The sequence below is a fragment of the Lynx canadensis genome, chromosome D4, assembly GCF_007474595.2.
Source record: "Lynx canadensis isolate LIC74 chromosome D4, mLynCan4.pri.v2, whole genome shotgun sequence".
NCBI classification, from domain to species: Eukaryota; Metazoa; Chordata; class Mammalia; order Carnivora; family Felidae; genus Lynx; species Lynx canadensis.
The window spans coordinates 17,769,342-17,795,917 of NC_044315.2; the positions used below are offsets into that span (position 1 = coordinate 17,769,342).

The 26,576-nt window shown below is 43.3% G+C and overlaps 1 protein-coding gene across 1 annotated transcript in view; it reads left to right on the plus strand.

Moving 5' to 3' along the window:
• PCSK5 (proprotein convertase subtilisin/kexin type 5) overlaps nt 1-26,576 on the plus strand; it is a 456,194-nt gene that overhangs the window by 233,723 nt on the left and 195,895 nt on the right. Inside the window, 1 exon segment of the mRNA XM_032595566.1 lies at nt 3,919-4,022. Within this exon segment, the coding sequence (XP_032451457.1) occupies nt 3,919-4,022 (104 nt within the window).

Below are 26,576 nucleotides of genomic sequence, written 5' to 3' on the forward strand. Positions count from 1 at the left end.
AATAGTACGCGACAGCATAGAAGCCACCGCCAGCCAGGGGCAGCTGGTTGGAATTGTCGTCCTTCCACTAACTACCTGTGTGTACTAGAGTGACCATGTGTAGCTCCGTGTCTCAGTTTTGTCGTCTGTGAAATGGGAATAAAAATGTTACTTATATTCATAAGATGTTTAAGATTACGCAGTAATAATGCACGTACAGGGGCGCTTGGGTGGCTCAGTCGGTTGAGCCTCCGACTCTTGATTTCAGCGCAGGTCGTGATCTCACGCTGAGCGTGGAGCCTGCCTAAGATATTCTCTCCTTCTGTTCATCTCCCTCTGCCCCTCTCCTTCTCCCTCTCCCTCAAATCAATCAATCAATCAATCAATGACGCTCAACATGTAGTACCTGGCCGTGGCCAAGCGCTCATTTAATGTTGGCTAGTAATTCGAGGTCCTTGAACGATGCAAAGCTTCCTACCGGGAAAAGATTACATATACAGAACTCTCCAGAAAGTCAAGTGTATTTTATTGCCTTGAAAGCTCATAGGTAGCTAGCCACATGTTGCAGGGATTTGGAAATGTCGCCCTTTTACCGCATACTGTCGTTTAAAGGTGACTGCCTGTTGTTCCAGGAAGAAACCTAAGGGGTGTGTGTGGCCTAAATCCTTGTGGCTTTTTATGGGGTCCGTGGTCCCCAGGCTCAGAATGGAGAGAAACTGCTCTTTTCCTCCAGGTCAGTTATACTTGTGGCCTCTTGATTATCGTTTGCCCCGAAGTTCTTAGTGCTCCATCTTCTATTCTTGGAGGTGAGAGGGGTCTTGACGTTCAGAAGCCAGTGGAATGTGGGGCCAGAAGGGGTAAGTTTCAGGGGGCCCTACTTTCAGCGCCGTGGACTGTGACGTTCCCAGCTCAGGGCCTGCAGCCTTCCCATCTCTTTCGATCTGTGTGTGGCATCCCAGAAGCTTCATAGGCCAATCCTTCACGTCTGCAACATCCCTGAGAGCATAAATACAAATAAGTCCCAAAATGCGAATCAGATGTCCCTGTAAACCCAAGTCTTCTCCGGATACCAGCAAATTAACCTATGGCTATTTCCTGAGCTAATTAGTTCCCCTCCCACGGGTAGCAATGCCACTGATGGAAAATCCATCGGTTTCCCCTACTAACTTCCTCACTTTACTTTGGTGAAATACAGGACATTTTGAAATTAAATGATTTCTGAAGTTGCGTATTATCAAATGCCAGAGTAAAATTATCTCAACGCCTCCTTCTTTCCATGCGTAGTTTCAATTTCCTGAAGCTAGTTCCTTCCTTCTAATTACAAGTACTCCAAGAAGAATTAGTTTTTACAACTCAGCGTGAGAGCAAGTAACTCTTATTTCTTCAGGCTGAATTGAATGCAGGAGGCTTCCTGAATCTGCCTGAATACAACTGCTTAAGTCACAAGATAAATGTTCCCCGTGCTGCCTTTATCATCCCCATCATCATCATCATTATTATTATATTTTTAGTGCTAAGGGCCACTAGGGAAATGGCCTCCCAATGGTCAGAACCTTGTGTTTGATGTTTCCAAAAGAATCTTGCCCTGGTGATAAGTAACATAGGAAAGTGGTTTCATTTCTTTCTCTTTTCCTTTCCTTTCCTTTCCTTTCCTTTCCTTTCCTTTCCTTTCCTTTCCTTTCCTTTCTGTCTTTTCTCGTCTTTTCTCGTCTTTTCTTTTCTCCCCCCATAAAGAGTAATATTTAAAGTGTGGAAGTTTTAGCTGCGTGTTAAATGTTATTTTAAAATCCCTAGGTTGATTTAGACATACTTATCAAATCCGAGTACACCTGCATATATCTTGCTGTTTGCTCATGGAGAAAAACGAAGCAAGCATGCCCATTTGAGAGGATTATGATGAACCACAAAGAAGCGTCTGGAAAGGTTTGCCAGACTGAGCTTTTGTTGTTGTTGCGTTTGCCCCTCACTCAAATCACACACTGGGAAAGTTGAAAGGAGATTAACATTGTATCAGGCAGATCAGGAAAAACATCTTATGTCGACCTTCGCGTTCAGAAGTAGAATTATCCCTTGACTCTTTTCCTAGTTTTCTTGACCATGGCACAATGAGTTTACTGAATTCTTATGATGGATTTGGTATCAGTCAGCAAAGGGCCAGATCGTGCTATTTGTTTTAGAAGTGAAACTTCCCTGCCTCCTGGGCCCCCCTCAAACCGACTCCCTCCCTTCCTCCAGAGTTTCATGCGTTATCGGGTTCTAAAATTGGTCCCTAGCAAGTGTTGGGTAAAACAAAACAGAACTAAGTCGTTTTTCAGTGTTCTTATATTTTTCAAATTCATGAGGTTAGGTTTTCGTTTCGTTAGTAGTTATCTTGTTAACGCAACCTTGCAAAATCGTCTACATCCAATCCTGCCCCCTCTGAAAACTTTGGAAATGGCAGTACTATGTGTTTTAGGGTTCATCTGAAGGCATAACAAAAAGGTGTCAGAACTCTACAGTACCTTTTTCTCCCCATCTCCTTCATGTTGAAGCCACCAAATGAGAGCCGTGGCTCAACACGTAGCAGAATGTATTGTCTGCCACCTCTTGATGGCTTATCTTGCACCAAAATAAGTACTTGGCATCACTTTGATTCCGTCAGTATAATGAAGTGGAATAGATCTTAGCGTCCACATGCTAAATGTGGACACTGAAACCTCGAGAAGTTAATTTCACAGAAGTGGAAAATGAAAGAGCCAGGATCTGATCCCTGGGCCCCCTTTGTTAGGAGGCCACTCTCAAAAACGTGTATGTGGCAAGGGTGATGGGAACACGTAGTAGGAAGTGAAGCCGCGTGTGCACCTCCATCGTTGAATTAGCTGGAATTACGACACCAGTTTTTCCTCTGCCTGGGAGAGGCCAGCGTCCGTGGGCTGCATACGAGGGGCCAAAGGGACTGCAGCTTGCTCCTGTCACACCTCAGATCATTGTCCCCCTCCCCTCCATGTTCTGGCCCATCCTTGGCAAGTATCCTTCTAAAATGAAGGTGGCAGGTGACAAATAAGTACCCAAGCTGCCTGATAACGGCCACGTTTCCCAATTAAGTAAAAGACTGTCACACCTGACAGTCAAGACGGAAATAATAAGCATCTTGATCAGAATTTCATGCGTGCATGGAGTCAGACGCTTTCCAGTAGATAGATGCTCTTTGCGCACGTGTACTGGGATTGGTTTTCTGTAGGTTTATGAGTGGTGTCGAGGTTCTCCAACGAAAGGAACTTCTCTATTCAGTGACTCTGTGCCTTCAGTGCTAACAGTCGCAAGAAATAGGTATCCAGCAATTTAATATAATAATCACTCGTGGCAAGTTAAGGATGCTCCCATACCTATGTCTCGGGGCCCAGCTTTGGGCTCCGCGCTAAATTCTCTTTCTTTGAAAACACGGACGACAGGGACTCGGTTCATTTGAGGCTTTCTCCTTATCCTGTACGTACACGCAAAATGCTAACCCTTGCTAGTTCTTTGTTAAATTACGCAAGCGATTGTCTGGCTGTATAGCTGGACAAGGAATGTTCCAGAAGACTTCAGTTTTGGCTTTAGCTTACGGTAATTTTCAGGTTCCGATGCAAGCTTTTACATAAAGGATGGCCGGGCCCGAACCGGGAGCCATTTTGTTGAGGAAAACTGGAAATCCTCACCCTTTTAAACACCGAGTTACAACTGACCAATACCACAGTATTTCCTAAATTTAAGGTTACGTTTTCTGCCTCCCTCAGACTAACGTCACCTCTCCACGTTGAGACCCAGAGCCGCATTTGTTCACCCCGACCCCGAATCACTGAGCCTTTGTTTTTAGTACTTCGCCATTCTGCTTTTGCTTTTTTAATTTGCTTGTGACTCTCTGCTTCCCCCATCTTTTTTTTTTTTTGGTACAATGATTCTTACCTTGTCTTTCCCCAGTCCGTTTCTGACCTGGAGAGACGTGCAGCATGTTATTGTCAGGACTTCCCGTGCAGGACATTTGAACGCTAATGACTGGAAAACCAATGCTGCGGGTTTTAAGGGTGAGAACTTCTTTCATATTCTGTCACAGGCAAAATATTTTTATTTCCGCCCCTCCCCCCCCCCATTTTAAATGGAGAGCAGGAAATAGAATCCCTGAAAAGAAACTTGAAATTGTGTGCCGACACACAAGGAGCTTGCCCTTTTAGTAAAGAAAAGGCAGGTTCATTTTTTTTTTTTTTTTCAATTCAAACAACACATAGAAGGCAGATTTCCTTGGCTTCCCACATCATAGGTCAATCTCTTAAAAGACAACCATCCGAGTATAGTCGACCTATGGGGCTTTTAATTCGTTTATTATCACTGTCATTGGTTATCTGAGTGGTATTTGTACCAATGTATTTAAAAATTCCTCATCTTCTGTAGGGATTGCTTCCACTTAAAGACTCACTGGTTTATTTTCACTATTAGTTGGTAGGCCATGCTTTCTCTACATTTTGTTTTTGTTTCTTTTTAAGCTGCCACAACAGCTAACTCTAAGACATCACTTTATATAAATGAAAAGTTCTTAGGAAGCTTTATAACACACAGTCTGTATACATTTATGTACAATATGTAATAAGTGCTATTTTTCTCATGGCTGAGGATTATAGTTCCCTCAAACTCTCTTACTCATGGTAGCCATTTTGCTCGTCGTCATCCATAACGTATGTTATAATAAAAAGAAAATAATTACATAAAGCAGATGTCCTAAAGCTTCATTCACATGACCTCAATTTTAACCCATTAAGTTAAGTTACAACAAAGACTACTCTTGGTTATATCTGCAGACTTAAATTTACTCCCAAATGGTCTTGGTATCATTCTCTATCCCTATGGGTGAAAAAGAGCATCCCATACCATAGGGAATATCTAGTTCAAAATTGAGATTCTGGTCCTCGGATCATCGGTAACATGTTGAATAATCCTGGGCGAGCCGTTTACTTTTTTGGGCCCTAACTTCCCCAACTTAAACATTTTAGAAGCTGAATAATCTTTTCTACCTATGATTTCTTAAATATGGTTTTAATATGTCTTTAGTGAAATTATACCCAATGTATGCATATATCCATGCTGGAAATGTAAAATGTAATTTCAAAAAAACTACTTGCAAATGGCTTATTATAGTCTCATGCTTAGCCCAAACCTGTAAATGTATCAGATAACCTGTGCCATCTACAATATGTCTTTGGTTAACATCTTCACCGAAGACTTCACTCCATTTTTAGAAAAAGAAAAATATCCCTCTGCTTTTCAGTATTATCAAGGACCTCTCCATACTCATAACCCATATGGTGCAGCCGTGTTCAATGAACTTGTAATCTAAAGAGCTGTAAATACGTGCTGGGCTCACATTGTCTGAAGCCCAAATCAAGACACTCGATCCCCAAACAGCCATTGTGATGTGCAGCATTAAAAATATTTGAGGGGCGCCTGGGTGGCGCAGTCGGTTAAGCGTCCGACTTCAGCCAGGTCACGATCTCGCGGTCCGTGAGTTCGAGCCCCGCGTCGGGCTCTGGGCTGATGGCTCAGAGCCTGGAGCCTGTTTCCGATTCTGTGTCTCCCTCTCTCTCTGCCCCTCCCCCGTTCATGCTCTGTCTCTCTCTGTCCCAAAAATAAATAAACGTTGAAAAAAAAAATTAAAAAAAAAAATATTTGAAATGTCAGCTGTCTGTCATAGAAAATCCAGGACGTACTTTGCCATAGGGGTACGTTTCATTCTGATTAGCCTCCACACCCTGCCAGCTCTTCCTATATAAATCTGCGAGGCTGGGAGGTGGGTTTGGGGAGGGGGAAGAAGGGTGCAAAATACAACCTTGGCGGGGTCAGTGCTGCGATGAACTTTTTGGTAGAGGGTTCACAGACCAAGTACATTGACCTCCGTGAAGCTGAGGAATCAACTTTAACCCAAATAAAAGCCTTAGTTTTACTTATCCCTTTTTGGCAAGTTAAAAAGAGCGAATGGTTCTAATAAAAAATGCAACTCTTTTGAAAACCTCTGTTGGTTTTGGAGAGGGGGAAACAGAGGATTTCGAATAACTCCCCAGATCCAAACCTGAGTCCGAAGGGGGCCGTACGGTGCTCTGGCAAGGAGGAAAGAGCATTTTACTATTGCACGTGGCAATATTTAGTATCATATTCCACTCTTCTCTTAGACTGCTGCCAAGAGTAACAATTAAAGTTCGCCTTTTCGTAGATGAATTGCCCTGAATGGTCTGGACTCCCGGTGGAACTGTTTTGTAATTTTGTTGATGGCAAGCCCCATATTTCATCTAAACATGATCGTAATAAGAATAATTTTTTAAAGACTGATATTCTTCCCGACTCTAAGCATTACCATCCCCTCCCTAGCGTCCCACAAATAAAAGTGATTAAGGCAGAGGCTAGCAGGAGACGAAACGTGCTTTGGGGAGGGAGAGAATGGAGGTCACCGGGCCTGGACAAAGATGGGTGACTTTTTATGAAATGAGAACTGAGCAAACAAGGAAATAGCTAATGCTTGGAAGAACTTCATGCAAAGGGAGCTCAGCGAGAGCTCGTATTTTAAATTAGGTCAGCCAGCGTTTGCAGGCCTAGCTTCACTGGAACGCATGGCCGCACGCTTCTCCTTCGACAGGAGAAGGCGGAAGTCACCTGCAAACGGGAGCGTGTGGCCGCGGCTGCTCTCTCTCTCTCTCCTGTGCAACTTAGTCCTAATGCTGAGCGAGGGGTGTGCCTGAAACAAATCCGAAAACATCTGTGCTCCCCTGGGCTGGCCTTTGTGCCCTGAGGTTGAGCGACATAACCTGTTGGAAGCAATTTAATGTGTTGGAAAAAAAAAAAAAAAAAACACGAAAAAATAAGACACCTGAGGCTAACTTGACATATTGCCTAGTAGGTGCTCGTCTGCCCTGATGATGTCAATATCAACCTCAGCGTTTCCTTCTCCTCGGGGCAAGCGCAAGCAGCTGAGAGTAGCAACCAGTGCGGTATTGGGGTCTTGTCATCCGTGGACTTGATAGTCATCACTGATCGCTTCAGAGAGGCCAACACCCTCCAAACAAGCTGTCACCAGACACTGCCAAGTCCTTACATTTCTTCAGACATACCCGTATGTAGTACGTCGCAGGCTGAGAGTAGAACCAGGTGATCTCGGAGCCAGGCGGCTGTGGGCCTCGCTGCGAGGCAGACCCAATCCATTCTAATCCACATGTGTTAGGGACCTGGCAGATGCAAGACATTCCCTCCAGCAGCAGCTGCTGGCTTCCTGTTGCCTGGCACGGCGAGGCTCTCATTCAGGCAAGGAGGTCGGCCTGGAGAAGCCGAGAACGTGGCTCTCTGCTGACTCGTGTGTGTTCCTCTGAGAGTGGGATTACCCTGGGGTTGCGTGCGGATGAGCCGGGTGCACAGAAATTTCCTTGCTTCTTTTTCTGTGTTCTCATCAGAATAGCACGCTATAAACAATCGGGGTAGTAAGAGTAAACTCACAGTGAAGGGAGCCCCAAAGCCAGAAGCTGTTCATCGATATTTTTAGGCTAATGGTAGCGTAATTTTTAACAATCTTAATCGAACTAAGATTACCCTGTCCTGCTCCTTCTTAAGTAATATAACGATCGTTTATAGTGTAGTTAAGAGTCTTTTGCAGAAGATCCGTTCTTCAAAATAAACGTAGGCCAATGAGTACCTACCTATGGAAACTGACTAACTGTTATTTGGATTGTTCGTTGTGTGAATAATTTTGGCTAAATGTCATACACCTTTTGACTCTAAACTTCCTCCAGAGATAGTTTCTTTAAAAACAAGTGGAAGAAATACCATGCCCTTACCAAAAACTCTCCTGGAGGTGGTTCATGAGAATAGGAAAAGTATTTGTAGGAGACCAGATGAACAGATGTGATATTTGCCACTAGAGAACTGAACTCCAAATTCCTGTGTTTCGCTACTGCTCAGCATTTGTAATGCTAGGAGATGACTTTGGCATTAAATCATTTATTTGGGGTTTTTTCCAGTGTTATTTCCTTCTCCTTTGATGCCTTCCTAATGAAAAGTCTTCTCTATTTTTTTTTTCTTTTCTGTGCTTTTTCATACCCCCTTCATGCGCCTTAAAATGCACAAATCAGCTATCGAAGCAAGGGCTTTTTGCCATTTGGGTGGTTTTCTTCACAGAGCTTAATTTATGCAAATCTCTTTGTTTATTTATTTACAAAAACTTCCCCAGCACCTTCCCCTTGCCAGCCTGACATGTGTTGATGTGCACCCAGAAAGGGGAAGTGAGAGGAAATGTCGGGGGCCCCCTGGCATTGCCTAATCTGATCTGGCCACGGTACGATTTACGTACACACGTAGAAATTTACACTACACTTGTCTTCCCTTCTGTCAAGCCCACATGATCTGCCAGGTCACGTTTATAAAAAGGTGTCCATGCAAACTTCCCCGGTCATCTCAAAGGCAGCCTAACCTGAGCAGGAAAAGGCATCTGATGTAGAGACGATCTCTGCTGGTATGTCACGGATAGTTCGAACAGTTCTGTTTGCGCATAGATGGTATGCGGACCAAACCAGCCATGCGGAGAACTTTAATTGTGCATTCTTCTAGTATCCATGGCTCTTACCATTTTAGGAAGCTTAGCTCTTTGTGACGATCCCCTCCGTTCTACTGCTTTAACCTGAGGAACTCGCAAATCCACGGTCACTTGGGCTGTGTCCGCTGATCCCCACCCCCGACCCCTACGAGTTCTTACCTCTTTGGTTCACGGTTGCAGTTACAAGTGTAATTGAATGCATGCCACCTCAGTGCTTTAGGTTTTTTTTTTTTCTTCAAAGTGTCTGTATTTGGATTATATGACTGTATACAGTTAAACGCTCTTAAATTTAGGAACAGGAATAGACGTCAGATAATAAATTAGGACCTTCTGTCATCTTTACTAGGCGAACGAATGAAAAAAATGTCATTGAAAATCAAAAATGACAACTAAGTGAGCGAGGTTACCACGCCTTCCATTTCACTGCCCTCCCAGACTATGTAAGTCTCTCTTTTTTTACCAGCATGTTGCTGAAACCTTCCCATCCCCACTGACTTCTTTCTTTGACCACAACTAAACTACTAGATTTTTTTTTTTTTTAATTTCTAACTGATTTCCCACCATGGGAAAACAATTGACAGTCTAACATGACTTCTTAGCCTCCAAGGCCCTAACTTTTAATAACCTTTATTACCTTTAATTGCCATCATTTTGTTTCCATTGGTAGGGCTGGTAATTTTAAGATGTTCCAATATATTTTTAATACCTACCTGTCTTGCTTTCAGTTTGTAACACTTATTAAAAAGAATTAGACGTGCTGAAATCATGAAGCATGCCATGTGTTGAATTGAAAGTAAAGGTCTTGAAATGTGTTTTTTTTTTTTAGCGTGTGAAGCGATATCTGATGTATTACTGTCTAAAAGGGTAAAGCCGTATTTTATTTTATTATTTCACTCACAAATAATAGTTCCTCTTTGCCACCTAGCATGCTGATGTGATGTTGGTAGCTAGGATTAAAACTATATAATGCACATTAATTGGTCATCGGCACATGTTTTTGACGAAAGGTCAGTGATATGTTATTCATGTGGTCAGCGTCAGAGGTGGTTTTAGAATCAGATGCTCGATTCCAGCCCCCATCCTCGCTGTAGAAATAAGTTTTTTATAATCCAAAGAAAGAGGGAAGTATGTACATTTGATTCTACCTAATAAATTGCACTCATTGGAAATACCCCCTGAGTTTCTTTCAAGATTCCATGTGTTGTATACTATTGTACTCCCTGTAGGCAATTTCGTTTAATATGTGTTAACTTAAAACCTTTCATTTTTCTGTGTACTTACCATTGAATACAGGAACTTATCTTCTTGCTCATTTACAAAAAAAAAAAAAAAAAGAATCACACAAAATTTAGGGATTTTATTTTTATCCCTTTGTCTGGTGGGTGATTTGCCTAAATATCTAGCTGAGACCAATAATATGGAACCCCTGACAGCAAAGTGCTTGATCACTGCTTAATCTAGAGTCTCATGTCCAAAATATCCACTTGCCCATCAGAGCATTCCACGCATGCCTCACTAAATAAGTGAGATTTAAAAATCCCTTCTATTGACGGGAAATGTTGTTTTCTCCGTGCTGATCTTTGACGGGATGGTAGCGTTAGGTTTTGTTAGACTTCGGGGGTGTTTTGTTTTGTTGCGTTTTACTTTTTCATCCCCAAGTACATAAGCTTTAAATGCATGTGGTTTCACACTTAAAATCCGTCTTCAAAACAGAATTAAAATGATGGTTGCACTAAGTGACTATTATCTCTGTACCAGATATAATTAGTTAATGACGGGAATTATGCGCGGAGGAGTTTTGTGGCTTTGCCACCATTTTAGGAACCTTTAAATCCTAGTAGACAGTCGGTTACTGATATTTTGTGTGGCCTTGGAGGAAGCCAATTAAAGCTTTTGTATCTTGGTTTTTTAGAATGTGGGTAACTTATACCAAACATAATGAGAAGGCTGAGTCCCCATAGGAACTAGTGATAGACATCTGAACTGATTATAGCTATCAATGTCCTGTTGACTCTTGAGTCATTAATACAGTAGGAAAGCTGTGAGCATAAAATATTTTTTTTGGCAATATGCAAAAGCTTGTACACTTAAGAGAGGATCGATGTCTCTTTTTGTGTAATTGCCTGATGAAAACTGATTTCACTAATTCTAATCAGGCTGTAGTTGCCAAGGTATCTTCCAGACTCTTCCTTCAGCATATGGGTTTGGCTATTAATGGTATCAAATCTTGATAGTTTGTGGTTATAGTTGATATGTTAGGCAAAGATAAACATCATCAACCCCTAAACCCGGTGATTGCAAAGGATGATCAACCAGGGCCAATGCTAATTTCAGGCCAAAAGTGTGTTATGACTCTAAAGTAATGAAATGGATTTCTATGTAGCACCAATAATTGGGTTCTGAATCCAGTTGCAAAATAAGATAACCCAAAAAGGATATAAGCCAAGACCGTCTTCTCAGAATACGTACACTCACACCTACAGACACATTCTTTTACAGAAGCTTTTAAAATTCGACATTTTCTTTTGGGAGGTTTTGTGTTTATTTAAAAAAACAACGACAACAACAACAACTCACTCAACAGAGTGGTTGAGAGCCTGGGTGCCAAAGTCAAACAGCTTGGGATTCATTCTTAGCTCGATAAACAAACAAACAATATCTGGTAATATAAGACACGTTCTTTTGTTTGTTTGTTTGTTTGTTTGTTTGTTTGTTTTGAGAGAGACAGAGACAGTGTGAGCAGGCGAGGGACAGAGAGAGAGGAAGAGAGGGAATCCCAAGCAGGCACAGAGCCCGATGTGGGACAGAGCCCGATGTGGGACATGAACTCACAAAACTGAGATCATGACCTGAGCCAAAACCGAGAGTGGGACGCTTAAGCGACCGAGCCACCCAGATGCCCCAATACATACACATCCTTAATCAACATTATTGGAGTAAGTTTACATATGATAAAAAAGCACATTTTAATTGTACGAATGTAGGTACCCAGGTAACCGTCACCACAAGCGAGGATAGAATATTTCTGTCACCCCAAAATAGACTTTCATGTTCCTTTCTCTTCCCTTACCCCCTATGCAACTGATCTACTTCCTTTCACTATAGATTATATTGTCTCTTACAGACTTTTATATAAGTAGACTTATTGAAAAGTGGCTTCTTGGGGCGCCTGGGTGGCGCAGTCGGTTAAGCATCCGACTTCAGCCAGGTCACGATCTCACGGTCCGTGAGTTCGAGCCCCGCGTCAGGCTCTGGGCTGATGGCTCAGAGCCTGGAGCCTGTTTCCGATTCTGTGTCTCCCTCTCTCTGCCCCTCCCCCGTTCATGCTCTGTCTCTCTCTGTCCCAAAAATAAATAAACGTTGAAAAAAAAAATTTATAAAAAAAAAAAAAAAAAGAAAGAAAAGTGGCTTCTTCCTCTCCAAATAGTATTTCTAAATTTCCTCTAAATCATTAGGTATATGAGGGGTCCGTCCCTTTTTATTGCTAAGTGATACTCCAGCATAGGGATATACCACAGTTGCTTTACTCCTTCACTTTTTCATGGACGATTTTGTTGTTTCCAGTCCAGGGTTGTGAGTTAAGCTGGTATGAGTACTCATGGACGAGTCTTGGTGTGGGCAAACACAACTTTTTGGAACATTAGACAGTCAGAAAAAGCCTAATTGAAACAGAGACCCTGAGGAGTGGGTGAGCAACCCAGATGGCTAACCAGATGTGTCGAGCATCAGACAAGGTCTGCTGCTTACACAGAGATTTGGTCAAGGAAGAGCGAGGGGGCCATGATGGCTGGCGTGTGTAGCGAAGGGGAAGGGGAAGGAACACCGTCATATACAGAGTCTGGCACGGCTCTTCATTCATACCATGCTACTCACCTTTAGTTACTGAATTCACAAACAGTTAATATTCTGTTAAGATTTTGTACAATGAAAACTAAGCATGTATACGTATGGATGTGCATAGAGCCGTGGCCGTTGAAATTCAGTGTATAAAAAGGGCAGGTGTGGTGTGATCAGAAAAGTAATTTAAAAGAAACTGACACAGGGGTGCCTGGGTAACTCAGTCAGTTAAGCACCCAACTCTTGATTTCAGCTCAGGTCATGATCTCATGGCTTATGAGATCAAGCCCTGCGTCAGGCTCTGTGCTCACAGCTCAGAGCCTGCTTGCGATTCTCTCTCTCCTATCTCTCTGTCCCTCCCACCCCACCCCACCCCCACTCTCTCTCTCTTTCAAAATACATAAATAAACATTGGGGAAAAAAATGATTTAAGAGAAATTGGCAGAAAAGCTACTTGAATCCCAGAGCTAGAGGTTCTCATTTCATTTGAAAACATTTTAGAGCCTCTGCAGTGATTTGAGAAATTAGTCGATAATAATAATGACTTTCTAGCGAGTCGACTCGAGTTGCTTATGTGATGTCAGAAAGAATTTTATTTCTCAAGCTGATGGTGTAAACCCACTGGTCCTATGATGTGTCCTACAAAATGACATGTATGTAAGAAACTGGCCGAAATGGATGTGAATTCCCTTGTGGCGATCATTTTATACTATCTTAGCATGCAATTGCATATTCCTGACCTTAAGGGCTGTGACATTCAGGGAAATTTTTGATCATCTCTTGGCTTCCTTCTAAATGAGGAGAGTTCTAGAGTTGAGATATATAATCATCTTTGCTAAATTCTTCTTCTTCTTCTTCTTTTTTTTAAGAAGGGCAAGAAATGCTTTTTGAAATCACTCTTTAATAAACCCAGGGCAAAAGGTGTGAGGACAAGATTGCTCCTTGAAAAATGTCAGGCCAGAAATTGTGCTTCGAGAAGGCTTCACAAATTCTCTTTGACCAAAGTCTTTTTGCCGGTCATTATCATTCACCATGACCTTCAGAAAGCCACTCAGCTTCCAATATTTGAATTATTTTTCATATGCAGTTATAGTCTTTGTATTTCCCACGTGGCTTTGTAGAAATTTAAAGAAAGCAAGCGACCGTAATTCTGGGCTAGCCTCTTGAGTTGCTCTAAGACAAGTGCAGATTGTGTGACAGAAGCATTTATAGTTTATAAATGACTTTTTCTCTTTCTTAAGGTTTACATTAATATTTTTTTTTCTTCTTGTCCATGAAGCGAACTCACAACTGTCTATAATTCTAGGAAACTGCATTGCTTATTTGAACCCACCAGAGGCTACTGCTGTATGCTTTCTTAACGGACCGTGCAAGATGGTTTTGTCTGGAAATCATTTGCTGCTTTTCATGTTTTATCCTCAGAAGTATCCTCAGAGCCAGGACAGAAGATATGTGTTCAGCTTTGTTCTAGGATTCGATATTATACATCTTAGAACCCTAAAACCCCTGCTGAATCCCAGCCATGACTGACGAAGGAATGAGAGACAATAGCTAAAAACGCAAGAACTAGCCATGATTGTATGTTAGGGCTGCCGTAGTTGGTTGTGCAGGTTATTGACTGCACTAGGGAGCTAAACTGAGGGTTTGGGTGGAGCCCGAAACCCAGCCTGTGATCCATTTACTAAGCCATGCGCCCCAGAGGGGGTTGAGGTCCACCTAGAGAAAGAGGGACCTTTCTCTAACTCATGGAGATCCCACATGCCAGCCCGATTGCACTGAACTCCGTCGTCATTTCTCTCCGCTCTGTCAAAGGCATGACATCTTGTAAAAAATACCTATCCTGGGATGGTTTCGTTCACTTTAACCTTCACCTGTTGCTTCAACCTTGACATTCCCAAAACCTTCATTAGCAAACGAGGTCAGCGTTACTGGGGTCAAATAGAGTTTTCCAGTGTCTGTGAGGATTTCACCGCTGTCTTTCGTGCCAGCTCTCTGGACAAAGTTTGAAGTAATATCCTAGAATGTTAAGTGAGTGTGGGTGCTCATGAGTACAAATCGATTATTCTTTTTTTTTTTTTAATTTTTTTTAACGTTTTTTATTTATTTTTGAGACAGAGAGAGACAGAGCATGAACGGGGAAGGGCAGAGAGAGAGGGAGACACAGAATCGGAAGCAGGCTCCAGGCTCGAGCCATCAGCCCAGAGCCCAATGTGTGGCTCGAACTCACGGACTGGCGAAATCGTGACCTGAGCTGAAGTCGGCCGCTTAACCGACTGAGCCACCCAGGCGCCCCTCGATTATTCTTTCATAGCCTTTTTACGTTCTCTCGTTTTTTTGTGACCCCGAATGATTGATGCTTCATGAATTCAATGTATATCATACATCTGGGGCCTGTAGAAGATTGATATTTGGGGTAAAGAGTCCTTAATAAGTATTGGCCTATGCGGATGCCTGAGCACAGACATAAAGCAGTGGTGAAAGGCTTTATTGGAAGCTTCTGTGGTGCTCATCAAGCTGTCCCGAGAAGGTACTCCCAACAGACCAGCGTTTCTACTGTCTGTGGAACAGAGCCTTAAATATGAAAGGAAGGGGCGCGGGGCGCCTGGGTGGCCCAGTCGGTTACGCTTCTGACTTCAATTCAGGTCATGGTCTCACGGCGCGTGGGTTCGAGCCCCGCATGGACGCGGGGCTGACAGCTCAGAGCACGGAGCCTGCTTCGGATCCTACGTCGCCCTCTCTCTCTGCTTCTCCCCTGCTTATGCTCTCTTTCGCTGTCCCTCTCTCTCAAAAATAAGTAAACATTTAAAAAAAAAATTGAAATACGAAAGCAAACACGTGGTTTTGGTGCACTGGAGAAACCCTGATTGGAATTTGGATGTGCCTACCTGTTTGGACTCAGACATCAGTATGCCTGAGTGAGGTCACCCGTTCCGTGCCCTCGTCGGGCACATAGGCCTCAACCTTACGTGCCACCGCTGAGACACTGGTAAGTGGGTGCTGCTTCAGCTGTGAAAACCGGTTCGGATCAATAAGAGATCCCAAATGGGGCAGCCTGGGTGACTCAGTCGGTTGAATGTCTGACTCTTGGTTTTGGCTCAGGTCATGATCTCGTAGGATCGAGCCCCACGTCAGCTTGTCAGCACAGAGCCTGCTTGGGATTCTCTCTCTCCTTCTCTCCTCCTTCTGCCCCTCCCGTGCTTGTTTGCGTGCTCTCTCTCTCTCTCAAAATAAGTAAATAAACATTAAAAAAAAGGGGGGAGGAGTCCCAAATGACAAGAAGAAAAAAAAGGGCCTTCTGATGAACCTTTGTAAAGTACAGTTTTAGTAAAGATGGTGTAGCTCGTCCTTTTATTCCTCCAGAGAGATCTTTCTTTATATTGGTGCCAGTGCCTACGACATAAACCAGACCCAAAGATTCAAAAGGAACGCCTGAAAATTAATCCTGTCCCAGGTCTACGCTTAACTTCCTAAGACCACTGCATCCGGCAAGGTGCAGTTGCAAGCCAGGCGACCGCTTTGCAGAATTCATCTGGATATACATTCTCTCTGAAATAAATAGATCCAGACTTTTTTTTTTTTTCCCTTAAAATCTCAATTCAGGCTTTTGACACATGTTCGCATCTTGCTAGCCTCAGGCATTTCAAAGCAATTAAGCTTCTATCACACATCCCAATAATGGCTTCAACAGGCTTCATTTTATGGTGTTACACCAGAAGCCGCAATACGCCCTGAAGTTTCCAGAGTCATCTCTGAAAGAGCCAAAAGACAAGGGCGTTGTGATCGCTGCTGGATGTTAACAAACAGGAAGTTGTTCTTTGCCGCTCAATACCATTCTTCCACCTATACGTGCCTGCTTAGCTCTAATAAAAAAAAAAAAAATGGACTCGGCTTGAATATAAAATAAAGGATCTTTTCCATATTAATAATGTCTCCACATTCAGAGAAAATCCCTGATGAAAATGACTGAAGAAGGTCAATCTCAGCAAGAACAGGGGAAAGGGTTATGGTCCAGATGCTAGCTTTCCATCCATGCCCCACATACATCTTTTTCTCCACACGATATTTTAATGAGCTTTGAAGAAGAGAGCCGTTTTTATGCAGCTAATTTGCAAAAGGCAAAGGGCAGAAAAATGGTCCAGGGTCCATTTATGGTATACAGATGAATCTTTGAAATATTTCCACCCCCTTTTGCCACCTTGTTATTCTGAGGATGATGACTGATGTGAGGAAGTAGTTGAAATAAATACTGTGTATGTTGTAGGTGACAGTAATCAATGGATACATACATGATGCAGAGGGATTCTGAACAGTTAGGATTGAGTCCCCGTGACTTTGGACGAGTTCTTTTACTGTGTACGTGCCTTATTTTTTTCAGCTGTAAAATTCAAATATTACTCTTGTGCCAATAGGACTGTTGTAAAGATTTCATTAGCCAATACAGAGTAACATGTGTATGTAAAATACTATTTTTGCCTCCTGTATAAAATTTCTTCTGGGCATCTTATTTTGGGAAGCATGCCCTGCCACATTTAATGCACTTCAACCATAGAGTCAGTAAGATTAAACAGATAGATTCAAATGCATTAAACAGATCCTACAATGCATTTCCTATTTTTCAGCATTGCAATTGAGTTTGATTTTGTGTCTCAACTCAGTCAAACCCTGATTTTGTCCTAACAGCGATTAGACTTTAACTCCCTGAGTAATGTGTATCCAAAGAAGAAAACCTCTAGACCAACCTGGTGCTTGATCAGTGAGGGATATCTATAGGTTAATTAGGAGAATTTCTCTTCCTGAAATATGTTTTTAATGTTTATTTATTTGTTTTGAGAGAGAGAGGGAGAGCATGATCAAGGGAAGGGCAGAGAAAGAGGGAGAGAATCCCAAGCAGGCCGCATGCCATCAGTGCAGAGCCCGATGCGGGGCTCAAACTCACGAACTGTGAGATCATGACCTCAACTGTTTCATCAAGAGCCAGACGCTTAACCAACGGAGCCACCCAAGCACCCCTTCCTGAAATATCTTTAAAAGGAAAGCAAAAATGTGTGTGCTACTCCATATGAAAATAGTTAGCATCTTAGCGTAATGTGTGGTATAGCCACCTTCCATTTCTTATGTCATTGGCATGAGGGAAGGGATTTAGGAATCCTGCCTCCAGAGACTCAGGCCCCAGGTTGGCGATAGTAGCCTAATTAGCCAGGCTTTATCAATTGGGGTTCCAGGAGAGATGCAGCCCTATTTCCCTCAGGAAGTGGCTCTCAAGGTGGGATCCCTGGACCGACCATATCAGCATCTGTTAGGAAGGAAATTCTGGGCCTTAATTTCTTAGGTGTTTTGTTTTGTTTTGTTTTTAAGTATAGTTGACATACAGTATGACGTAGTTTCAGATATACAGCTTCTCTCTACATTCACCGCAAGCGTATCGGTCACCATACAGGATAACAGCATCACTGACGGTATTCCCTACACGGTGCCCTTTGTTCCTGTGACTGATTCCATAACCGGAAGCCCGTACCTCCCAGTCCCCTTCACCCACTTTGCCCATCCCTCCCCGCTCTCCGTCCCTCTGGCAGCCATCAGTTCTGATTCTACGTTCTGTTTGTTCGTACGTTTGTTTTTTTAGATTCTACGTATGAGTGAAACCATATCATGTTTGTCTCTCCCAGTCTGATTTGTTTCACTTAGCATAATACCCACTAGGTCCATCCATGTTGTCACAAATGGCAAGATCTTACCTTTTTTACGGCTGTGTAATATTTGTGTGTGTGTGTGTGTGTGTGTGTGCGCACGTTCTTCATCCATTCATTTATGGATGGACACTTAGGTTGCTCCCATATCTTAGCTATTGTAAATAATGCTGCAGTAAACATAGGGATGCATATATCTTTTCGAATTAGTGTTTTCGTTTTCTCTGGGTAAATCCACACTAGTGGAATGACTGCATCAGGTGTTATTTCTATTTGTTAGTTTTTTTAGGTACCTCCATACTGTTTTCCACGGTCGCTGCACCAGTTTAAAGTCCCACCAGTAGTGCGCAGGGGTTCCTTTTGCTCCACATCCTCGCCAACACTTGTTATTTCTTGTCTTTTTTCTTTTAGCCCCTCTGACAGCTGTAAAGCGATATCTCATTGTGGTTTTGGTTTGCATTTCCCTGATGATGCACGATGTTAAGCATCTTTCCATGTGTCTGTGGGCCATCTGGACGTCTTCTTTGGAAAAATGTCTATTCAGACCCCCTGTTCGTTTTTTAATCAGATTGTTTGGGTGTTTTGGGCGTTGAGTTGTGTACGTTCTCGATATTGGGACTTCCTTTAAAACCACTGGTCAGCGAGACCGAACAGGTGTGCTCTCACGAGTCCTCTGGGTGATTCTGACGCTCATAACAAGTCCGGAAACCACTGACCCACGTCCTCTGCCGCCTGTAGTGAATTAACTTCTTTCCTGTGCATTTAAGTGGTGCTAATCAAGTACCGTCCTTAGAAGAAATGAACAGATAAAGTCTCAAATCATTTCTTTTTCTGTAGTTTGGACAGGGAATCCCAAATCTGAAAGGTGCCCTCAAAACATCTCATCCCTTAAAAAATGATAATTAAAATTAAAATTAAAAAAAAAAAATCTCGTCGCTTGGCCCTTTGGACCCCACTACACCCGTTCTCCTTTCTGTCAGCTGGACCATGACCCTCTGTTTTCAAACTCTGTATCCCCCTGTCGTGGAGGGGGAAAAAAGTTTCCATTGTCCCTGTTGCCTTAGTTGGAGCCTCCCTTATACAACTAAAAACTGCCAGCAAGTCTGAATTAGCTGCTTCCCCTTCCTTACTGTTCAGCCCCTCTGTAATTCTCTGCAATCTTGTTTCCACTTACACCTTTGAAGTGAAATTACTCTGTGAGACTTTCAACCACCTCCTGCTTGCCAAGTCAGAAGCCTCTTGTTTTTCTGTACCATTTCGTGCTTTTGATCTACCCAGTCCACATCTGTCTTTCCTTGCCTTTTGTGATGAAAAAATAGAGCCCATGTTCTCTGACACTTTAGGGATTCCTTTTTCTCCCTTCCTCCGGCTTAGCCAGTCCCTAAGGTGTGTTGCTTAGAGAGTGCTGGAGGGAGCGCTCACCCACTGCCCACCTCCCTGCCTCCTTCCCTCTCACCGCCTTGCAGTCCCTCAGCTTTCTTCCCTGCATCTCTGCCTTTCTTTCAATTACGAGTATCACCTCCTTGTGATTTTTCAGTTCTGCGTCTTCGACGTTGTCTTCATCCATCACCAACCTTGAGTCTCTGCACAGGGCTCCCCCTAATGTCATGTCAAACTCAGAGCTCTCCAAACAGAATCTTTCAGTCATATTTTACAAAACCTCTGTCATGGGGGGGGGGGGTAGACTTCTCAAGATCCCCCTGTTCACTTGTTCTTCCTTCTCCCTCTCCTCAGTCTCCCACGTAGTGTGTTCCATTGCCCCTCCTTGTCTGACCTCTCACCTCATTCACCACGTCCGTAACCTGGCTTATGCTCCCTCATGCCTACACCATTTAAGTAACCAGTTCCCTGCTTTCTTCCTTCTACCTTCGTATATCCTTTATACCAATACCAGATCACTCCGAGACTGTCAATTAAATTATGTCATTTCCTTGATCATTGGCCACTCACTGCCTGAGGATGAAACCCATCCATGGGATTCCGGGCCCACACGGCTTTCTTGAGGAAGCCACCGTTCCAAATATCCTGGTCCCATGACCTAGCCCCAGATACACCTCCACGAATTCAAATCTTACTCAAGGATTTCGCAACCGTCTCAGGTCTTTTTCTTCTAAGAGAATACACAGTTCTCATTAACGGCCTGTGAGGGTTTGCAGAAATTGCCTTATTATTGTCCCTTAAGCTTAAAAATGATTTGAGTTTTATGTAAATGGAAAGGAAAGTTCATGAGAAGGCACACATAGCACTTGAAACTTGGAAGGGTGTTAGCTTTCTTCCCAATGAGATGGGGACATTCCCAGCTCCAAGGCATAATTTCTTCTTTGTGGTCACTCTGCGTGTTTCGCAACCATCATATCAAGTGTGAGTAATGGCTCCCTATCAAGGGAGCCATGGATGAAATCACCATGTTACCCACTACATGTGAAAACACACGCACTGGAAACAAACATCAACCAGAATTTTCTGTTTGTTTCTCTTATGAGAATTCAAGGACAAAGCAAACATAAAGGAAAATTCGATGAAGAGTTGCCTAAACACGGTGTGTAAATGATTCACAAATAAGAATTTTGCCTGCTGGTTCATCAGGATCCCAGCCTTGGTAATTGTTTGCTTGAGTTACACATCAAGATCTAGGCTGGAGAGCTGGTATATGGTCAGTCTGATCTTCAGTTAGCTTTTACCCAAAGACCCTGGTAGTACCTCTTTGATCTTGTGTTCATCTCCGCCAAACAATCTTTAGCTTCCTAAAAACAAGCGCAACTCTCCCCAGGCTGATAAAATGTTTTCCTACCTCCATTCAAGAAATGCTAGTCGGGGCGCCTGGGTGGCGCAGTCGGTTAAGCGTCCGACTTCAGCCAGGTCACGATCTCGCGGTCCGTGAGTTCGAGCCCCGCGTCGGGCTCTGGGCTGATGGCTCGGAGCCTGGAGCCTGTTTCCGATTCTGTGTCTCCCTCTCTCTCTGCCCCTCCCCCGTTCATGCTCTGTCTCTCTCTGTCCCAAAAATAAATAAAAACGTTGAAAAAAAAAAAAATGCTAGTCAATTACCTTAAGCAAATTACTTGCTTATTATAACCATGTTGGAAGCAAGTAAAAAAGGGACGAGCAAAGAAAATAATTCGACGTTTTTCCCTCTTTTCCTAAAATAGAGGCCCCTGAGAGAAGGCTGGCATATCTCCTTCTCTTAACTCTGTAAATAAAAAAGACTCCTAATAAATACGTATTTTTCCATATGCATACGTAATAAATTGTGGATATATACAGCCATATGAAATGAGGTACGTTGTGCATGGAGAAGAGCTCAGCGGTGTTTTCGCAGACGCTTCTTGCCTCGTCTGTGTCATGATGAGCCTGTCAGACTACCCGCAGCTGCTGACCAAACCCATCCCGAGGGGGGCTTTGCTTTGCCCAGACCCTGCAGACAGCCGGGTACCAGTGTCTGGAACTTTGCACAGGCACGTCCTCAGTAGCACCGGTGATGGCTGGCATGTTTGGATCTGGCCGGAGCTGTTAGTAGAGCCTGAGATTTTAGGAAGAGCGAGGGAAAAGTAAAAACAACCCGTGCAGAATAAGGCAGGCGTGGGCTCCGTTTTCCTGCCCCCAGGGGAGTCTGTGTTTTTGCACCAGGCGACAGAAGACAGCACTGTAACTGTTGTTCTGATTTTCTAAGAAGCTTATGTGCCTTTCACGCTAAAATCTAAAAGGGCACCTAGGCAAGGGATGGATGTCAGAGAAGGGGATTAAGGAAAGGGAAGAGAGGGGTAATTCTGGAAGCACCCTCCTCCCAGCCTTCCAGAGATGTCTAGGTGTAGCAATGCTGACCTAGGAGGACTGGGAAGAATTACTTTCCACTTTTTCGTCCTTATGAATCTTACATTTTGTTTTCCTATTTCGCTACTTATTTTTACTGGAAAAGGGCAGTAAACGGCGAGCCTAAGGAAAGCAGCACGGGCCCTCTCCGATTTCACCCCCTCCTCCTCTTCCACACGTTTGGCTCCATGTGGCGGTGGCACTGGGGTGGAGGGCTGGGGTGGCGGGAGGCGCAGGGTCCCCGGTGGGAGCAGGTGGTTCAGGACATCGAGGATCAAAGGACCCAAAGGTGTGAGGCCTCCAGCAGCTTCGAGGCCTCTTTGATCTTGGGTCGGAGTCTCTCCCCACTCAAGACAGGAATTTGCATAACTACCTTTTAGTCTGGCGGTTTACTTACAGATAGACGAAAATAGCAACAGGCTGATTGATGGCCGAGGACACCCCGCAATCGCGGTTGGACTCAGCTCTCCGGCCGCCTGTCCTCACCCCCTTGTTTCCTGCCATGTTTACCACTAATGCCCATCCCCTCCTGACCGCTCACCCCACACACCACCCACTCGAGGGCTGCTGGTTTCCTCTTTGCCCCCAGCGAACCACATGCAGACCTGGTGATTATTTAACCAGGAGGCTGTGTCCCAGCCCCTGGAATGCCCTCCCTCTATGCCCACCTCATGGAAAACTTGGCACGCACCAAAGCACGATCCAGATACCACTTTCCCCTCTCGGGTCTTCTTGCCTGACTCGAAATTTCAGCTCACATTTAGCGAGCACTCTCTAGGCACCAGGCTGTATTAGGTTCCTCTGTATCCATTGTCTTTTTGGCTGATTTCTTTCTATTTGAAAGTCGTTTTCCACGGGGTGAGTGCTTTTAATTGTTTCCTAGCGAAACCATTCAGTTATTCTTATCTCTCCCCTGCCTAAGAACACATATCATTTTCTGTTTCTTTTGGACCCTCACCGGGGTGACTATATAGCAGGTGCCTCACAACCCCATGAGTGATACAATAACGAATCAGATACATTATTTGCGTGTATGGAAACTGACCCTTTCTGATAGTCAAATAATGGAACCTAATTTATCAACCATGTATCATAAATTGGAGATTGTGTACATGGTAACAAATACAAACATAAATCCAAGATGCCTGTACACCCTCTAGTTGATCGATTATTGGCATTAAAAGACGTGGCAGCTCAGAAACTTAAACATCAAAAAAACTTTTAAACCAACCAAGTCCTTTATTATATCGAGAGTGCTTTACTAATAGTCATTTTAGAATCATCATGAACGGGGACACCTGGGTGGCTCAGTCAGTTAAGTGTCTGACTTCGGCTCAGGTCATGATCTCACGGTTTGTGGGATTGAGCCCCGCATAGGGCTCTGTGCTGACAGCTCAGAGCCCGGAGCCTGCTTTGCATTCTGTGTCTCCCTCTCTCTCTGCTCCTCCCCTGCTCACGCTCTGTCTCTGTCTCTCAAAGAGGAATAAACGTTAAAAAATTTAAAAAAAAAATCATGAACTTAAACTGACTTCCCATTCAGTGCGGTGTCAAAAAGGAGGAGAAGGAGAAGAGAAAAGATTTAAAATAGCTGGCTCCAGAGTACCTGGGTGACTCAGCTCATGATCTCATGGTTCATGAGTTCGAGCCCTGCATCAGGCTCTCTGCTATCAGCACAGACCCCACTTTGAATCCTCTGTCCCATTCTCGTCGGCTCTTCCCAGACTTGCATGGGCACAGGTGCACCCTTTCTGTCTCTCGAAAAAAACATTTAAAAATAAATTAAATTAAAAAATCAAATAAAGTAAAATAAAATAAAATAAAAAAATAAAATAAAATAAAATAAAATAGCTGGCTCCAGCAAGGGCACTGTGCTAAAAGAGAGAACAGGATACCACATTTCCCTGCTTATAGCTTCCTATGCTCAGGAACTTCTAAATTATTATTATTTTTCTTGCCGAGCTGTCTAGCTTTTCTCTAGAATTGAGTTTGTAAGCCCTCCTAGCTAGAATGTTGCTTAAGTTAACTGTATCTGTTCCCAACCACGCAGTCATTTACTTATGTGCTGAACGATTAGCTTCCTTCAGCACTTCTGGTCTCATCAGAAAATGGAAATACACCTGCTGGAGAACATTATCTATTTTCCCGGTCCAAGCAGAGAAGCCTTCAGACGACTCGGAATAAAAGCTGGCTATACTTCTGGCACAAGACAGTTCCACTCTTCTCAGCTTTATCTGCGTGAGCAGTCGTGCAGCCACACGAGGCAAATATAGTTATTCAAGTATTTCCACTTCCCTTTCTTAAGCTTGCCCCGCATCATTCCACTTTCTGACCCCTGCCTCAATCACTTTGCCTCAAGATCTTTAATTACTCTGTAAACATGCTTTGGTCCCTTGATACCTTTCTAAATATTGATTTTTTCAATCTTAATTAACGGTCAAACTATTAATTGAAAGCTTGCTGCCCACACTCCTAGAAATGAAAAATTTCCGTTTGAACTGCTTAGATTCCGCCTCATACCATTATAGTATCTAACTTCATAGATTCTTCCTTTTGCACACAGCTTGCACTGAGAGGGCTGCACTTGACCCTCATAGAGTTATTTTTAGGCTCGGGTCTTGCTCTGAGCCTGGCACGAGAAATGTGCATAAATAAAACTTATTTAGGTAGGGGTGGCTGTGGCACAGTTAGCTGTTTGCATGAGATGTGCGCTACAATCATAATTTTTTAGAGTGAATATTGGCTCTATGCGTGAATAAATCGGGGATGTTGAAGACTTCGCAGAAGTCTGTAATAAAAAGAAGAGACTTCGTCATTCCTCTTGAAATTCTCACGTAAACACTTTATGCCATTTGGAGAATTTAATGAAATGCCTCCTATCAGTTGCATTCATTTACTTCCCAGATATGTACAGACGCTCTCCCATAACCACTAGAGAGTAGTGATACTTCCTATCGCCCATGATGGTAACAGCGTGATGGACAAGACGACTTGACCCAGACAGTCACCAAAAGAAAGACTCGTTTCTGAATTTAGAGTTATTTTAGACTATGCAAACTTTGTATTTTATTTTAAAAAAAGATACGTTACATGTCAATTATAACTACGTCTTTAAAAGAATATGAATGCTTCCAAATCACATCGCCGCCATTTCCCTGTTGACATCCTGTTTCAAAAGGGTTTATGTGCCTAACACATTCATTGTGTCATTATTTTCTCATTAGTATTTACCCAAAACCAAACACATAACTGCCAATCAGAATACACGTTGTTCTACTCCTGAAATCGTTGTCGTAATCCATGCTAACTAATTTGGATGTAAATTAAAAAAATGAAATTAAAAAAAGAATACATGGAGGTGATATATTGCCAACGGCACCACCCCCCATGAGAAGATACAAGTGTATTTTCTTTTTTTCTTAGGCTGTGTGTCATGATTGTGGACAAATACACAGTTTCCACTATCTTCAACTACGAAGAATCTCCATTACTGACTTAATGGTCTTTACCGATCTAATGTAATTTCTTCATTTATTAATATTATATTAATACACATATACCTCAATCTACAGTGTTTTTCCCATTGACCTGCCAGTTTGGAGTTTGCCTGGAACTAGCCAGCCTCTTTTCTGAACATCTGCTTTGAGTGTTGCATGAATGGACATTGTCTCTGGCGGGTAGGAACTGACTGAGAAAAAGGAAACCAACGTAGGGCCTTCATGAAGACTCGAGGTGCTTTTCTACTTGACTCAAGTGCCTGTTGCACAGGCATGAAGCGTTTGTTGTATTTGGTGACTCTAAGTGTTCATTTACGTCCTAATGGTTGTTGGGTTGACGGTTATTGGGATGGGGGCGGGGCAGCAACAAGAGCGGCTGAGCTGGAGTCCAGTCAGCCCTAGTCTTGCCCTCCCCGACTTCCTTCCCCCCTCTTCTCCTGCCTCCACCTACTAACCAAATCGTTCGTCTTATTTCCCTAAACAGAGATAAAATGATAAGTCGTGCTGGTTGAAAACCAACTGACACGAGTATAGGGATATTTGGGTACCATGCAGAGTTAGAGAGCCTGGCATAATGTAGCATATATGGCAATAATTTCAATTCCTCTAGGGGAAAAAAAAAAAAACCTTACAGTGTTCGTGGGGCATCGGCGGGGGGCTCAGTTGGTTGAGCGTCCGACTCTTGATTTCGGCTCAGGTCACGGTACCAGGGTCGTGGGATTGGACCCGCGTTGGACTCCGTGCTGAGCATGGAGCACATTCTAGATTCTCTCTTTCTCCCTCTCTCTCCCTCTCTCCCTCTTTCTCTCTCTCTCTCTTCCTCCCTCCCTCTCTCTGCCCCCTCCCCCATTCGCCCTGCCTCTCTCTCTGAAAAGTAAAAAAATAAAAGAATGTTAATGCTGATGATACAGACCATTGCCCGTATCGATGGTGAAGTGATAAGTGATAACCTGGGATTCACATGAACTTTAATAAAAAGATCGCTATGACTTGGTTTGCTTAAGCCCAAACTTGACATTTTTCCTGTAACACGTGGATCGCTCTTGCCTCTTTTTTTAACTAAGGAGGTGAAATCACCTTGCGTCGTGTCGTGTAACTAAAACTAAATATACAGAGTTGTTGATACATTCCTGTTAATATACAGTTACCAATGTGTGATGAGGTTACTGATGAGTTTTGCTGTCTTCATTC